Genomic DNA, 16113 nt, shown 5'->3' on the forward strand with positions numbered 1-16113 from the left:
CATTGTAAGGCAAATTCTTTACCACTGGACCACCAGGGAAGTCCCTGTCCTTGCTTTTTGGATAGCTTCTGGTTGACAGATGTGTCAGCAAGGATAAACACCATGCCACCCAGACCAAGTAGTTCTTAGAAAAAAGAATTTGTGAGCACTGCTAAGAATCATGCTTAAGTAACGAGGAGCTACTCCAGCTGTAATTATAAATTCTCCTCTGAAATTACAGAAGTGGAATAATTTATATGTTCAGCACAGAGAGAAGTTCCCACAGGACCATTGTTTTCTCTTGAAAATGCGGTTTGCCCTTGCAGCTGTTGCCACTATGTAAACAAGCATCAAAAGGGTCTTTGAACTAAATGTTTGAATGACACGCCTGCATATAGACATGTTCCAGATGTTTCCCTGCTAGGAAAATTTTTTTCATAGACTCAGTCCCGTGTTAAAAAACTAAGTATCGGGCTTCACTGGTGGCGCAGTGGTTGAGAGTCCGCCTGCAGATGCAGGGGACACGGGTTCGTGCCCAGGTCCGGGAGCATCCCACATGCCGCGGAGCGGCTGGGCCCGTGAGCCATGGCCGCTGAGCCTGCGCGTCCAGAGCCTGTGCTCCGCAGCGGGAGAGGTCACAGCAGTGAGAGGCCCGCGTACCGCAAACAAAAAAAAAACAAACAAACAAAAACTAAGTATCTTCTCAAAGGATATACCTGTTAAAAATCTTGTATCATTTTCCCTGCCTGTGTGAATTCTCCAGAAATAAGTGAGTTCTGTATGGTTCGGAGAAACCACACAGATTTCCAGAGGGTATGTTGTTACATGTGGAGAGAATGATGAAACAGAATTTCACTTTCTGAAAATTTCTGAAAGATAAGCTGCTGTGTTTCTGAAAGATAAGCTGTTGCATTTCTTCCAGCTTGCTGAGGGGGAGTGGAGGAGGAAGGGCACAGAGCCGGGGAGTAGTTCTCCATCAATAAGCCGAAAGTCTCCCCCACTATTATCCCCCATCAGGCCCCTGCCAGCAACTTGCCAAACTGGCCCACTGTTCTTTCTCCATGCTCCTCTTAAAAATGGCTTCTCTGGAAATTTTTTCAAATATGATTATTCCCTTTAGTTGAAAAGGTAATAAGAAGCAAGAGAAGAAACCACATCTAAAACAAATCCTGGGGGTGGAGGGATGAATTGGGAGATTGGGACTGACATATATACACGACTATGTATAAAATAGGTAACTAATGAGAACCTACTGTATAGCACAGGGAACTCTACTCAGTGCTCTGTGGTGACCTACATGGGAAGGAAATCTTAAAAAGAGGGGATATATGTATACGTATAGCTGATTCACTTTGCTGCACAGCAGAAACTAACACAACGTTGTAAAGCAACTATACTCCAATAAAAATTAATAAAACAATACAGGACTTCCCCAGCAGTCCAGTGGTTAAGACTCTGCCTTCCAATGTAGAAGGCGTGGGTTTGATCCCTGGTCAGGGAAATAAGATCCCACATGCTGTGGGGTGTGGCCAAAAACTAACTAACTAAATAAATAAAATAATAGAATAGACTAGAATAGAATAGAATAGATAACCAACAAGGACCTACTGTATAGCACAGGAAACTCTGCTCAATATTATGTAACAACCTAAATGGAAAAAGAATTTGAAAAAGAATAGATACATGTATATGTATAACTGAATCACTTTGCCGTACACCTGAAACTAACACAACACTGTTAATCAACTATACTCCAATATGAAATAAAAACTTTAAAAAAGTAATTTATATTTCACTTTAAAATTAAATCAATCAATAAAATCCTGTACTCCATGACTTTCTTTACATTATATAATCAGCAGTACAGGACCTGGTAATGGAGTAAAGACAAGTCAATTCAATTAAAATCTGAGTTTTATACTTATACCTGGACCTGTCTGACATGAGTGTTCACAGTATCTCTCTAATAAAGATCTGTGATGAATACCTGCCTAAGATATCAGACAGTTCATATTATTACCACTGTGTGATATTACTACTAGCTATAGTAATTTTTCACTTGGGTTACCCCTTAAAATTCACAAAATGTCTTGTATACATAGCCTTATCTTGATATTTCTGCTCACCTCACCTTGAGAGATGAGACAGTACAGATGAACAATTTGTCAAACCACCACACATAGTAAATAGCAGAGTCAAGACTTGAAGGAAGGTCTCTTATCTCTACATCCAGTTGTTCAGCATCTCCATCATGTATCACAGCCCAGCTCTTCATCTATGCCTCCAGTCTTGCTAGAAATAGAGCTATTCCTATAAAGGAAATAATACTCCATAGCTGTTCAGCCCTACTAGACTTGGTGTCCTGTTTCATACAGTTTTTCAATTAGTTCAAGATTAAATTATTTTTTTACTACTGATAGAGTTAGGAAAGTATGCAAATATTGAATAAAGGCTTTATAACTTTTCCTGCTAATTATCAGTGAATACTTCGAAGTTAATTTAAGAAAATGCCCAGTGCTATAGCCTATGGTTAATTTGATTTCAACTTTACGCTAAACAACATTTTTCAAAATTATAAAGTACCAATGCTTTGTAAAAGTTTGAAAAACACAGAAAATAATTCCAAAAGTCAAAGGTTGCTATTATTGAAATCATTTTGGCCCTATTTTCCCCCATTCTCTTGCATATATAACTTTTTCTTAATCACGATTGGGGTTTTGTTTTCACTTAAGATTACATTCTGACTATTTGCTTGTATCTTTAAAAGTTCTAGAGAATATCTTTTAACTGATATTATAAATGAAATATATTACTACTAACAATGACGACAAGAAAAAAGTAGCTAGAAATTTTAAACATTAACATTTAGGCATGAAAAACAAACCAGTTCTTAATTTTTTTCAGACACAAGCAAGGTTCCTATCTGATCATTCCAACCCAACTGCTGATTCCTTGAGTTCCTTCCAACAGGCTGAGATGTTGGTACCATCTGAGCACACTGCAATCCCCACTGTAAGGGCTGAAGACGCAGAAAATGAAACTGAAGTGTCCATAGAAGACCATCCCACTCATAAGGTAAAAGTAACATGGTTATACTAGTACAGACTTTTGTCTCTCAAGGTCTCAATTCTAAAGCGTGGTCAAAGAGACTACCTGATTCACTCTAAGTTTGATTTCTTTAAGATGATGATCACATCAACTGCCTCCAATCTCTAACAGAATTGTGAGGATTAATGATTTTTAATTCTTGGGCTGAATTAAAATAATTGTTTTATTTCAAACAATAATTGTTTTATTTCAAAAAATTCAAGTTGAGGTTAAACTTGTAGCTATTGAATGTGAAGAACATCAAAAATAAGTTTATAAGACATTATGTGAAGAAAAAGAATTAAGAAATATTCAATGTTGGCTTATGAATTGTAAATATGATGTAGATATGACATAATCATTTGTTTCAAGGATAAACTTTTTTCTTTTTAGCCTGAAAAATCTTCAGTACTAAAGTCAGAGGAGGAAAACCATGACCAGTCAGCAGATCAGGACCAGAGTTACAGCCAACACCTGGGATTACAGGATCAAGAGAAAAGTGAAAGTGACTTAATTGAGAATTTGGGGTATACACCAACTGAAGGTACACTGGACCTAAAAGAAGATATGAGTGAGCCTCCAAAGGAAAAACTCCCGGAGAGATTCCCTGGTCATGATGTTAGTTCCACTGTAGATTCTAATCAACAAGAAAGCATCACAGAGACAGAGGAAAACCAAGAACAACCTATTAATGGCTCACATCCTCAGCTGAACGGGAGCAGCGAACATAGCCAAGACCTAAGTGTTCAAGGAAACCAAGAGCAGGGTCCAAATATCCCAAATGGGGAAGAGGAGGAGCCAGGTCAAATTGGTACCCACAATGATAGCCAAGAAAGAGAGAGAGACGCTCCCGAGCAGCATTCTACCAGCAACCAGGAAGAAGACAGTACACAGTCTGATGATATTTTGGAAGAGTCCTATCAGCCAACTCAAGTAAGCAAGATGCAGAAAGATGAATTTGAACAGGGTGGCCAAGAACAAGAAGAGGAAATCTCCAATGCAGAAATGGAAGAGGAGACTGCATCAAAAATCAGTAAGCCCAATCAAGATAAAGAATGGCAGAGCCAAGAAGGACAGCCTGGCCTTGAAGTTATCAGCAACCATGAGGAGATGGACAAAAAGACTCTTTCTCAGCCTTTGCTGGTGGAGCCTACGGATGGTGGTAACATCATGCCCAGAAATCATGGGACTGATGATGACGGCGATGATGGCCCCAGGCACAGTGCGAGTGAGGAGGACTTCAACCCAAGCGAGGCTTTCCTGGAGAATGAAAGAGCTCAATCCAATTACTATCACATTAACTATGAGGAGCAAAGAGAAAAAGCACGTGAGAATGAGAATGTAGATACCAGCGAACCTGCAGAAAACCGAGGGGTGAGATCGTTTACAATGATGCTTGTCCGATAAAGTGGTTAGCTTTTCAAACAGTAGCCATGACCTTTCTCTGTGCTCTTGCAATCCCGTGTGCTCATCTCTTAGTACATTACTAAAATATATTATAATTATTTATTTTTCTCTACATCTCCATCATTAGTCTGAAAGTGCCTGTTTTATTTGGGATCCCCTAGAAGCATATCCTGGATTTTAGTGCACTTTGTTTGAGAAATTCAGGGAACAAAGGAAGCTAATCAACGGTACATAATTAAAGCCATGTAAAGCACATTCCTCTGAATTAGCCCCTTTGGAGAGTGAGGGAGCTATGGCTTTTATGTAAGCTGAGGATTACTAGGAGAGGTGTGAATTCCCCAGCAATTCCAGTCTGTCCTTGAGCAGGCCATACAGAGTGCCGTGGTTTTCCAGGCACAGAGATGCAGATACTGGCAGTTGAACGTCCCTGGCACTAACTAGAGTGGTAAATTCTGATAGATAAGAGGGATGGCGGGCATGACAACTGCTGCTCTCATGCCTTGATAGCAGGTGCCAGGTCATAGTCAAGTTGATCACCAATGTCTAGCAGAATGCCTCTAACATAATAACGTAAGAGATCCAGCAATGTTTATTGATTTAGCTATAAAGGCAAAGAACAAAGACTTCAGCTACAGCTTCATGAAGCAAACACACACCAAAATGATAATCGGGAAGCGGCAACAGGGTGAGGGAAGGGAAGAAACATATTGCTATTTGGTTGTTTAATCATTTGGAGCTTTCGTGCAAAACTCTGGCAGCCACCCACCAGGAGCACCTAGCACAGCTTTTGGTGGGCAAGGTGAATACTAATTTCGATTCCTGAGAACTCTGCTGCCATTCTAAGGCAGGAGTTTTCTTACATTTTAGAAACCTGGTAAGAAACATTTCCCAATAGCGTCACAGATTACTAATGTAATCATGTCTTAACTATAGAATCACGTGGTAGTACCGCATTTTTACTGTTTTCCCAAACCAAAGGGGAGGTTCCAACTTAGCTTCTGGTATTAGTTCCAATGTTTCTTGGGTAACCCCCAGAGATATAGCACTGAACCCAGTTCATAAAGATAGATAGAAATGGCTCCTGTTCTCAGAGGGTTACTATCTATTTCCACGGTTGCGGCTGCTGTCTTCTCCTTCTGAGATCTGAAACGAGTGGAGTGTGAAAAGATCTGTGAAGGTACGCACAGTGGAAATATAAATTATGTAAAGGCTTTCCCTAAAGTAGACTTCAACTTCTGCTCTTGTTATTATAAAGGCCAAGAAAGCAGAAAGCTCACCGAATGAAGATGACAGTTCAACTGAAGGCAACACAAGGGTGCACAGTGTCGGTGAGTACGGGCTAAGCAAGCAGCCTGTGACTATATGAGGAGAGAGACGGAATGGGCTATGTTGGGCTATCCCCACGCCTTCATTTGTGACTACTGCACAGAATTTTTCCTCTCCCCACTCCTCCCCAAGGAAATGCTCCCATAAATTGTTGACATTCTCGTGTGCACATTTGATCTACAACTATGGTAACTGTGTTTACAAACTGGAAATCCGGTTGCAATGTTACTACAAAAGCTAGAATTCTTTTCCTCTAAGTCCTTTTGCTTCGAAGAAGAAAAATTGATTCTACCTTATTTACACTCAAATCCATAACTTAGAATTGAGATCCCATATTTAATAAAGACCTAATTCTTTTTTTTTTTTTTTTTTTTTTTTTTTGCGGTACGCGGGCCTCTCACTGTGGTGGCCTCTCCCGTTGCGGAGCACAGACTCCGGACGCGCAGGCTCAGCGGCCATGGCTCACGGGCCCAGCCTCTCTGCGGCACGTGGGATCTTCCCGGACCAGGGCACGAACCCGCGTCCCCTGCATCGGCAGGCGGACTCTCAACCGCTGCGCCACCAGGGAAGCCCCCAAGACCTAATTCTTAATCACATACCCCAATCACAAAATTTTGAATTTCAACCATAAAAATTCTCATGGCTTATTTAACTTTTGACCAACTTGCACAGCACTGCTCTGTAGACGTCAGACTATGACCATTGCCGGCAGGTCAAGAAAAGTTGTTTGTTCTTTTTAAATCCCCAATCCAAACTGCAAAGAAATCTAGACTATTCTGCAAAATAGTCTGGAGCCAGAGGGTCCCACCTGAAAATTAACACATCCATTAAAAAGGCTTCTAATGTTTTCACAAATCTTCTCTTATTCATGAAAATGGAACTGTCTGGATGAATTTGAGTTTACGTACTCAGTTTAGCTTTGTCCATGTTTCCTGTCCAAACTTTTCTGTTAGATTCTTGCATGAGCTTCCAGTGTAAAAGAGGACACGTCTGCAAGGCTGATCAACAGGGAAAACCCCACTGTGCTTGCCAAGATCCAGTGACTTGTCCTCCTACAAAACTCCTTGACCAAGTAAGGATTCTACAAAATGGTCTCTAAGGGGCATCAAACAGTTAGTGATGTGAATGAAAGTAATTTGCTGTTGAAATCTTTTGTTAAAGGAAAAAGTAAATGCCCAGGTTATCATCTAATATTTAAACAACAGTCAATAGAAACAGCAGTTCATTAGACAGACTTTAAGGAACAGAGTGTTTTCCCAATGAACATTCCCAAGCTTGAGGTTTTTCTCATACTTGTCTTTCTTAGGTTTGTGGCACTGACAATCAGACCTATGCCAGCTCCTGCCATCTCTTTGCTACTAAGTGCAGATTGGAGGGGACCAAAAAGGGGCACCAACTGCAGCTGGATTATTTTGGAGCTTGCAAATGTAAGAGTCTAACCACCACTGCTGAAAGTGTTTTGGGTGAATCTGAATTATATACATACATAAATGTACTCATATATATGCAGACAATAGCAAAAAGTTAATGTAGTTCTGAATACAGGCTGCACATTAAAATAACTGGGAAGACTTTTTTAAAAATTAGAAGAATAATGTCCAGGCTTTAACTGTAAGAGATTCTGACTTAATTGGACTGGGTTGGAACCTTGGCATTGTTTTTTCGTTTGTTTTCAAAGTAACCGAGACAATTCTAATGTGCAGCCAGCGTTCAGAACCACTATGATAATGTTATCCACTTAATAACTGAGATGAATCATTGGAGTTTTGTTAAATTAGTCGTCCTCTTCCAAAAGCTAAGCCTTTGCCAAGAAGTTTTAGTGACAGCATAGTCCTCCAGAAGTTTTTGAAATTGTCGTCCTCCCCCAGGATACTCTCAATTGTGTTTGGATCTCCTGGCTGCTAAGTGATTCTCCACATTGGCAGTGCTCACTAACCTCTCCTGTCTTTCCAGACACAAGAGAGGATTCAGTTTCTCAGCCCCCTTGATGTTAGATGCAGCCATATGAGTTGCTTTGTCCAGTGAAATCTGAGCAAAAATCATCCATGGGAGTTCTGGACAGAGCATTTAAGAGCTGCTGTATGGCTCTCCATGCCGTCTTCGCCTCGTGTTGAGATGATGCTGAATGGCGGTGTCTCCCCCATCCTGAGCCCCAGAGAGACAGATGAGCAGAGGTCTCCTCCCAACTTATAGGGAACATGTAGCAGGACGCAGAGATAAACATTTGATGTGATGTACAACATAGTAGTCAACACTGCTGTATATGGTATATTTGAAAGTTGCTAAGAGAGTAGATCCTGAAAGTTCTCACCACAAGGAAATAAAAAACTCAAGTTAACTATCTGAGGTTATGAATGTTTAACTAAACTAATGATTACTGTGGTAATCATTACACAATATATGTATGTTAAGTCATTAAGCTGCACACCTTAAACTTACAGTGTGGTATGTCACTTATATTTCAATAAACCTGAAAAAAATGTTTGCTCCTTTAAGCCACTGAGATTTAACATTATTTCCACAGTATAAGCTAACTGCTGCCTTTTGCTCTTTTCTCCTAATAAATAGCTCTTGTGACCTCCACCTCTGAATTCCAACTCTCTGATTCTAGAGTAGTGGTTCTCAGCCCTGGCTGCACATCACAATTACTTCTGGAGCTTTTTAAAACATCCTGATGCCCAGGCTCCACCCCCAGATGAATCAAATCAGGATTTCTTTGAAAGGAAGCTGGCATCTGGTATGTTTTTAAAACACTCCTGGCAATTCTGTTATGGTGCCAGGGTTAAGGACCACTGTTGTGATGGAGGGGCAGTGAGGATGCTGTCAGTCACCGGAAGTTGTCAAGCGTCCTGTTATGAGGACTTTCCTTGGGACCGGAGTAAGACCCAAAAATTAAAATCAATTTACTTTCTGCCTGGAACAGCTCTTCCTGCTTGTACGGACTTTGAAGTGACCCAGTTTCCTCTAAGGATGAGAGACTGGCTCAAGAATATCCTCATGCAGCTTTATGAACCTAACCCTGAGCACGCTGGATATCTAAATGAGAAGCAGAGAAATAAAGTAAGTTATCCACGGCCAGCTACCTAAGCGTCTGTCTACAGGGCTTGAGGAAAAAAGCGTCAGGGGACGGGGACGGGGGGAGGGCTATATCAGCCCTTCCTCTGCATATCAGAAACCACACCTAGTTAACACCCATGGATTAACAGAATAGTAGTGGTCATTATTCATGCCTCAAAGTCTGGGGCACAGCCAAACCACCCGATTCAGACACGCAGGGCAGGGGCCTGAGCAAGACATCTTGAACTCATCCCTAGAGCAAACTCTGTTGACCAAAGTGAACCTCAGTTCAGCGTTTATATGTTCAGGCCCAGGCATATTATTTAAATCTAAACGTGTTTTATGCCTTTATAGGCCAGACATAGATTTATGATATAAGGGAAATCCATTATTAACAATGTCAGTAATATATTAAGATTAAAAAGTGCAGAATATTAATCCTACAAGTTCCCAGGGAAAATTCATTCATCAGATAGTTATTGAGTGTATACCAGGTACCTGGAATTGATTTACATGCTGGAAATACAGCAAGGGACCAAACAAAAATCTCTGCCTTCATGAGCCTACATTCTAGGCAAAGAGATGATATATACTTATATACACATGTATGCAAATATGAACATACATGCAAATGTATAAATATATGCAAATAAACATTTATGCAAATATGTTATGTCAGGTGGGATGAAACATGCTATAAAGAAAAAAATAAAACATGTAGGGGGGTGTGCATTAACTGTGTCAAATGCTGTTTACAGGTTGTTAAGATGGGGACTGAGAGTTGGCCCCTGATTTGGCACATGACAGTCATAGTTGACCTTGACAGGAGCTGTTTTTGCAAGAGAAAAGCCTGAATGGATAGGGTTCAAAAGAGAATAGGAGGAATGATGTAAAAGCAGCAAGTATAGAAGACATTTTGCTGTAAAGGGGAAAAGTGAAATGGGTGGCAGGTGGAGAGGAATGTGAATTCAAGGGTCCTGTCTACCAGCGGGAGGTGACAGAGGATGTTTGTATGCCTCTGGAAATAACCCAGTAAAGAAGGAAGGGTGCCCAACTGCCACAGGGTATTCTTGAGTAGATGAGAAGGGGTGAGCTTCTGAGCACCAGTGAGCGGCTGGGCTTAGTAGATGAGGAACGAAGGAATTTCATGCATGGTGACAAGGAGGGAAATTGGTAGATGTGTTCATGAGAACAAGCAGAAGTTCTGTTCTGACTGCTTCCAGTTACTCAGTGCACTAACAGGTAACGTCACAAGCTGGTAGTTTTATACGCATTGCCCCTAAATAATTTCTATCCTCTCTCTTTAACAACACATTGCCACAGACAGCCTTGAGAGCATTAGATACAAAACAGGGAAATTTCAATGCGGGTGCCAAGCAGCATCACGCCAGGGCTAACCTGAGCCGCAGCAGGCACTGGATGGAAATACATAAAGGATTAAGAATGGAGTATGCCAGGACTTCCCTGGTGGTCCAGGGGTAAAGAATCCGTCTTCCAGTGCAGGGGACGCAGGTTTGATCCCTGGTCAGGGAACTAAGATCCCATATGCCGCGGTGCAACTAAGCCCGAGTGCCACAACTACTGAGCTCACACACCTCAACTAGAGCCCAAGTGCCGCAAACTACAGAGCCCGCGGGCCCTGGAACTGGCATGCCACAGCGGCAGAGCCCACGCCACAGCTCGAGAGAAGCCTGCGTACCACAACGAAGAGCCCACATGCCTCAACTAAGACCCGATGCAGCCAAAAATAAGTTTAATTAATTAATAATCTTGAAAAAAAAAAAAAAGAATGGAGTATGCCAGTGGGGAAGAACAGAACTTTTCACCAGAAAATGAACAATTTTGTCTAGGTCCATTCAGCCCTTTTCATTAAAACCTTTTCATAGTTTTAAGAAATGTAAGGAACATCACTTGGTTAAAAGATCAAAAAAAGTCTTAAATTTCTTCTGAAAACCCCAGGGTTTTTTAAATGTTAGTTGTTATTCTATGCAGAATGCTGTACTGTTGGTTAGAAGGCATATAATTTGTTCTCAAATAACATTCTGGGTTTGTTTTCCTCTGTCATGTTAGGAATACTCTTCAAGTAAAGTTTAGCAAGTGATAATTCCATTACACTTGTCTGATTCTCTAATGATCATCTCCCTTCCTAATCTCAGGTCAAGAAAATTTACCTGGATGAAAAGAGACTCCTGGCTGGGGACCACTCAATTGACCTTCTCTTAAGAGACTTTAAGAAAAACTACCACATGTATGTGTATCCGGTACACTGGCAGTTTAGTGAACTGGATCAACATCCTAGGGACAGGTAAAAACTTTCCACCTTCCCATTAACTAGGTCATCTCCCTGATATAATGTCTAGTTATCTATACCCAAGAATTCTAAACAGATTTAGGAAACTTCCCAGTTCCATTTTAGAACACAGAAATGTCAAGCAAATACGGTTATGAGTCTAAACACAAAGCTGCTTTGAGGGACTTCCCTGGCCGTCCAGTGGTTAAGATTTCGCCTTCCAGTGCAGGGTGTATGGGTTTGATCCCTGGGCAGGGAGCTAAGATCCCACATGCCTCGCGGCCAAAAAACCAAAACATACAACAGAAGCAATATTGTAACAAATTCAATAAAGACTTTAAAAATGATCCACATCCAAAAAATTTAAGAAAAAAAGAAAAGTGCTGCTTTGACCATAACAGAATATGGCCACAATTCCACAAGCTCCCAAGTTTACATGTTAGGGTCCAGCCTCCCGAGAGGCTCTTTCCACTCTTCCTCATTCTTGATCCTAAATTCTGAAGCTAATCTGATTGGCCCCAGTTGGATTAAGCACCTACGTCTGGAATGATCCGGTACGGCCGGTGGTAAGAGCCAGGTTGTATAAACATGATTGTTGGGATGCAGCGCTATAAATTTAGGGTGGAGGGAGGATAGTTCCTAGGGAGGAAGGAAACCTTATGAATTGACATCCCAAAAGCTGTCTGTCTTACCCACAAATCGTTTATTTCATTTGTAGCTCTTCATGAACGCACTCCTTATTTGCCGTCCTCAGCAGCCTTGGGGAAGAAAAATGCCCTTGGTGATCGTAAGAGTTAGCTCTTCATTCACAAGTTAGTAACCCAGTTAATTGGCTGCCATTTATCTCATTGCAGAGTCTTGACCCACTCTGAGCTCGCTCCTTTGCGGGCATCTCTGGTGCCCCTGGAACACTGCATAACGCGCTTCTTTGAAGAGTGTGACCCCAACAAGGATAAGCACATCACCCTGGAGGAGTGGGGTCACTGCTTTGAAATTAAAGAAGGTACATTCATCATCAGCCCAGGGAGTGGGGGTGTCCTCTTCTCCAGATAAGCCCTAAGCCCACAGCCCTCATAGACAGGTCCTGCTGTGTGTTCAAATTGAAACCTAGAGACCACAAGGTGGCAGACTGCAAGGTTATTTCTTACTCCCTTTATGATCTCTGTTTCAAAGTGTAGCAAGGGTGAATATTTAATGTGTAACTGCACCGAGGTCTCAGAAATTGGCTAAGCCTAAGAAAGTGATGTGAATCCAGAGAGCTGTGCCAAATCTCCGAAGGCTACCTTTCTACGGAAGGAAGGAAGGACTTTATATCCTTCCTTAACCTGAGTATGGGGCCAAACTTTAAAAAATCATATGTGGGGCTTCCCTGGTGGCACAGTGGTTGGGAGTCTGCCTGCCGATGCAGGGGACACGGGTTCATGCCCCGGTCTGGGAGGATCCCACATGCCGCGGAGCGACTGGGCCCGTGAGCCGTGGCTGCTGGGCCTGCACGTCCGGAGCCTGTGCTCCGCAGCGGGAGAGGCCACAACAGTGAGAGGCCCGGGTACCGCGAAAAAAAGAAAAAAAAAAATCGTATGTGAAGAGTAAAACAGCAAGCTTGATTCTGAAAATGGGAGATGCCAGAAGAATCTTAGAATTTAATACCAACACACTAAAGATTTTCACCAGTTGTGCCCAGGTGTTATTCCTTTAATCCAAAAGGAATTCCTCCTGCAGCGGAGGAATTTAAATTTAGACATTTGTTTTGCTAGGTTATGTCTTAATGTACTTCCTTTTCTTTTCCTAAGTTACAGTTGATTTTTATGAGCAAGTCTGTTTTTAATAATCGAGATATGAAAGGTATTCAAACAATGAGCAATCAAAACTCACAGAATGTAAATCAACAATGAACATCAAATCTCTAAAGCAGAGGTTTTACCCATGTGTTCACGACATACATATATGTAGGATGACTATGCAGCCAAGAAATAAAGAAAAGTAAGTTCATCAAAGGTCAGAGTTTCCCCAAAAGAGGTAACTTGTGTGAACTTCACTCTAAAAATATTCTTTATGCATATGTATGATGGCTTGAAATTGGAAAGAAAGAGTTGAAATATGAGGATTTAGTTATTTACTGATAAATAGATAAGCAGAAAAGGTCCTTTTCCTCTGCAGTGTTATTCTGTGAAATACGTACCACTGCAATGAGCAAAGAATGAATCTTTTTGTAAGCACCTAGTTCTGTGTATTAGTTGTCTATTTCTGCACAACAAATTACCCTAAAGATCAGAAGCTTAAAATCTCTCTCACAGTTTCTGAGGATTAGGAATCCGGGAGGACCTTACCTGGATGGATCTGCCTTAGGATCTGCTCTAAGCTCACTCACATGGCTATTGGTAGGAGGCTTCAGTTCCTCACCATGTGGTCCTTTGCACAGTACTGCTCATAACATGGTATCTGGTTTCCTCCAGAGCAAGTGATCAGAGACAGAGATAGAAAGAAAGAGAGTCCAAGACAGAAGCCACAGTTCCCTGTAGGACTAATCTCAGAAGTGACATATTTCTGCCATATTCTGTTTGTCACACAGTCTAACCCTGCTACAATGTGGGGGGAGACCACAGGAGATGGGGATCATTGGGGGCCAGAGTGGAGACTGTTGACCCCATACTGTTTACATCCTATTAACATCAATAGGAAATTAACAGGCAATTAAGACCCAGTCTCATGCAAATAATGCCAATTTCCTTTCTAACACCTATTCTATAAGCACAGTACTTACAAATTCATATACATCCCTAAAAATGACTAACAGTGTTTTTTCCAATTCCCATGTTGAAAAGATAAAATGTACCCAAGGACAGCTGCCCCGACCCCTCACCTCCACCATTATCAAGAAAAAAACTTAGCTGGGATGGGACATATTTATGTATGCCCTTTTATATGGCACGTGATTTTAAAGGAGTGATCCAAAGGCAAATTTAAAGAGGCCATTTAAGGAAACCAGTTGCACTTCACTGTTCCTTTCAAAATTTCTGGCAGCTCTTCAGCATATGAGCCTACTCAGGCCCTGTGCTGGGTGGTTGTCTGGGAGAAGCAGGAAGGGCTTAAAGTTCTGAGACTCACAAAGCTCCTAACGTTCTTGTTTGTTCACTGTGGTTTGGCCATGATTACATTTTGAAGAAGGGAAAGAATTATCACACAATAAGCCAATAAAGCAGATATTAAATATTCGGTCAGGACATGTAAACAAGTTACTGCTTTGGGATTCAGCTAGGGAAAGGAAAAAAATGTCTATTTGTAAGCATACAAATGTATTCCCTCAGGACGGAGAAATCCACAGGACAAGATAAATTGTAGCCAGTGTTGTCCTGAATTTTAACCTCCTTTGCTCTGAGCTAGATGTGCTCAAATATTCCAGCTCTGTTATTAACTAGCTATGCGAATTAGGGCATGCCACTTATCCTCAGCAAGTCTCATTTTCCTTGTGTGTAAAAATGGGATTCAGTTACGAGGTGAAGGAGTCTTATTTATTTAGTGCCTATGACATACTGTGGATTAACATATATCCACATTACTCTTTAGGAAAAACTTTCAAGCTAGATGAACAGGGGAAATAAGTCACATCATGCAGGTCCTACTAAGCCAGTTAAAGACATTATCCTCACAGTACTGGAGGATCCCCAAAGGGTTTTTAACAAGGGAGTGATTTCACTGGATTTGTACTTAAGAAAGATTCTTTTGGTTACACTGTGGATAAGCCAGAGAACTGTTGTGGTGAATCCAGGCAAAAGTTGATGAGAACCTGAATTAGGGCAGTTATAGTAGGGAAAAAGAAAAGTAAACATATTCAAATATATTTTAAAATATCAATATATTCAATATATCGTTGAGAATATAAACATATTCAAGATGTACAGTATGCAGAAATAACAAGACAGTGTTTCATAGGAAATACGCGGAGGCAGGAAGCAGGCAGTTAGGTTGAGAGGAAGGGAAGTACAATGCCTAGGTTCCTGGCACAGGCCAGGCAGGGTAAGGAGAGGTACCTTCCACTGAGACAGAAAACACAAGAACAGAAGCAGGTTTGGGGGGAAAAGATACATTCCATTTGGGACACATTAAATTTTGAAGTCGTTGGGTAACAATGTACAGTTGATAGTTGAGGGACTTCCCTGGTGGTCCAGTGGTTAAGACTCTGCACTTCCAATGCAAGGGGTGGGGGTTCGATCCCTGGTCAGGGAGCTAAGAGCCCACACGCTGTGCAGCACTGCCAAGAAGATAAAAATGAAAAAAAAAAGATAGTTGAATATATGGGCCTGCTTTTCAAGACAGAATTTAGGAATTGAAATACATATGTGGAGATTGTGAGCATACAGAAAATAATTGATACCAGGAAAGGAAATTAATTCTCTTAGGAAAATGTGCTGAGTTACATGGAAAAGGGTTTTGGGTTGAATACCAAGGAACAACATCTAGATGATGGATACAGGAGGAAGAAAGAGCACATGAAGCAAAATGAAAAGTCTCCTGAAAGGAAAAAGAAAAGAGGATAGTGGGCTTCCCTGGTGGCGCAGTGGTTGAGAGTCCACCTGCCGATGCAGGGGACGCGGGTTTGTGCCCCGGAGCGGCTAGGCCCGTGAACCATGGCTGCTGAGCCTGCGTGTCCGGAGCCTGTGCTCCACAACGGGAGAGGCCACAACAGTGAGAGGCCCGCGTAACGCAAAAAAAAAAACAACAAAAAAAAAACGAGGATAGTGCCATATCTAAGGAGGTGTTTCAAAGAGGAGGAAGAGATCACAGTGCTAAATGCTGCTGAGATGTCAAGTAAGGTAAAAGACTGAGAATATTCATTGGACGTAGAAATAAGGATACCCTGGATGGCCTTGGAAGAGCAGTTTTTGTGGAATGGTAGAGATAGAAGCAAGACACATAAGAAAGAAGAGGAGATAAGAAAAGCTAAAGAGTGAAGGTTTGAAAGCAGGAAT

At 41.5% G+C, this 16113-nt stretch overlaps 1 protein-coding gene across 1 annotated transcript; it reads left to right on the forward strand.

The window, feature by feature from the left end:
- Positions 1-2889: 2889 nt before the first annotated feature.
- LOC103082648 (SPARC-like protein 1) lies at positions 2890-12199 on the forward strand. The gene is made up of 8 exons (XM_007450693.1): positions 2890-3054; positions 3460-4440; positions 5729-5801; positions 6753-6871; positions 7106-7226; positions 8723-8859; positions 11013-11161; positions 12001-12199. Exons 1-8 carry the CDS (start codon positions 2956-2958, stop codon positions 12197-12199), a joined length of 1878 nt encoding a protein of 625 aa, XP_007450755.1. The 5' UTR covers positions 2890-2955.
- The last annotated feature ends 3914 nt before the right edge of the window (positions 12200-16113 follow it).

The sequence above is a fragment of the Lipotes vexillifer genome, unplaced genomic scaffold (genome assembly GCF_000442215.2).
Source record: "Lipotes vexillifer unplaced genomic scaffold, Lipotes_vexillifer_v1.1 scaffold34, whole genome shotgun sequence".
NCBI classification, from domain to species: Eukaryota; Metazoa; Chordata; class Mammalia; order Artiodactyla; family Lipotidae; genus Lipotes; species Lipotes vexillifer.

Excerpts from the sequence above, each read along its gene's own strand:
- LOC103082648 (XM_007450693.1), top strand. The coding sequence starts at position 2,956 with ATGTTGGTACCATCTGAGCACACTGCAATCCCCACTGTAAGGGCTGAA. Across the intron at positions 8,860-11,012 it reads ATGAGAAGCAGAGAAATAAA|GTCAAGAAAATTTACCTGGA; the intron begins GTAAGTTATCCA and ends TCCTAATCTCAG. Across the intron at positions 11,162-12,000 it reads GATCAACATCCTAGGGACAG|AGTCTTGACCCACTCTGAGC; the intron begins GTAAAAACTTTC and ends ATCTCATTGCAG.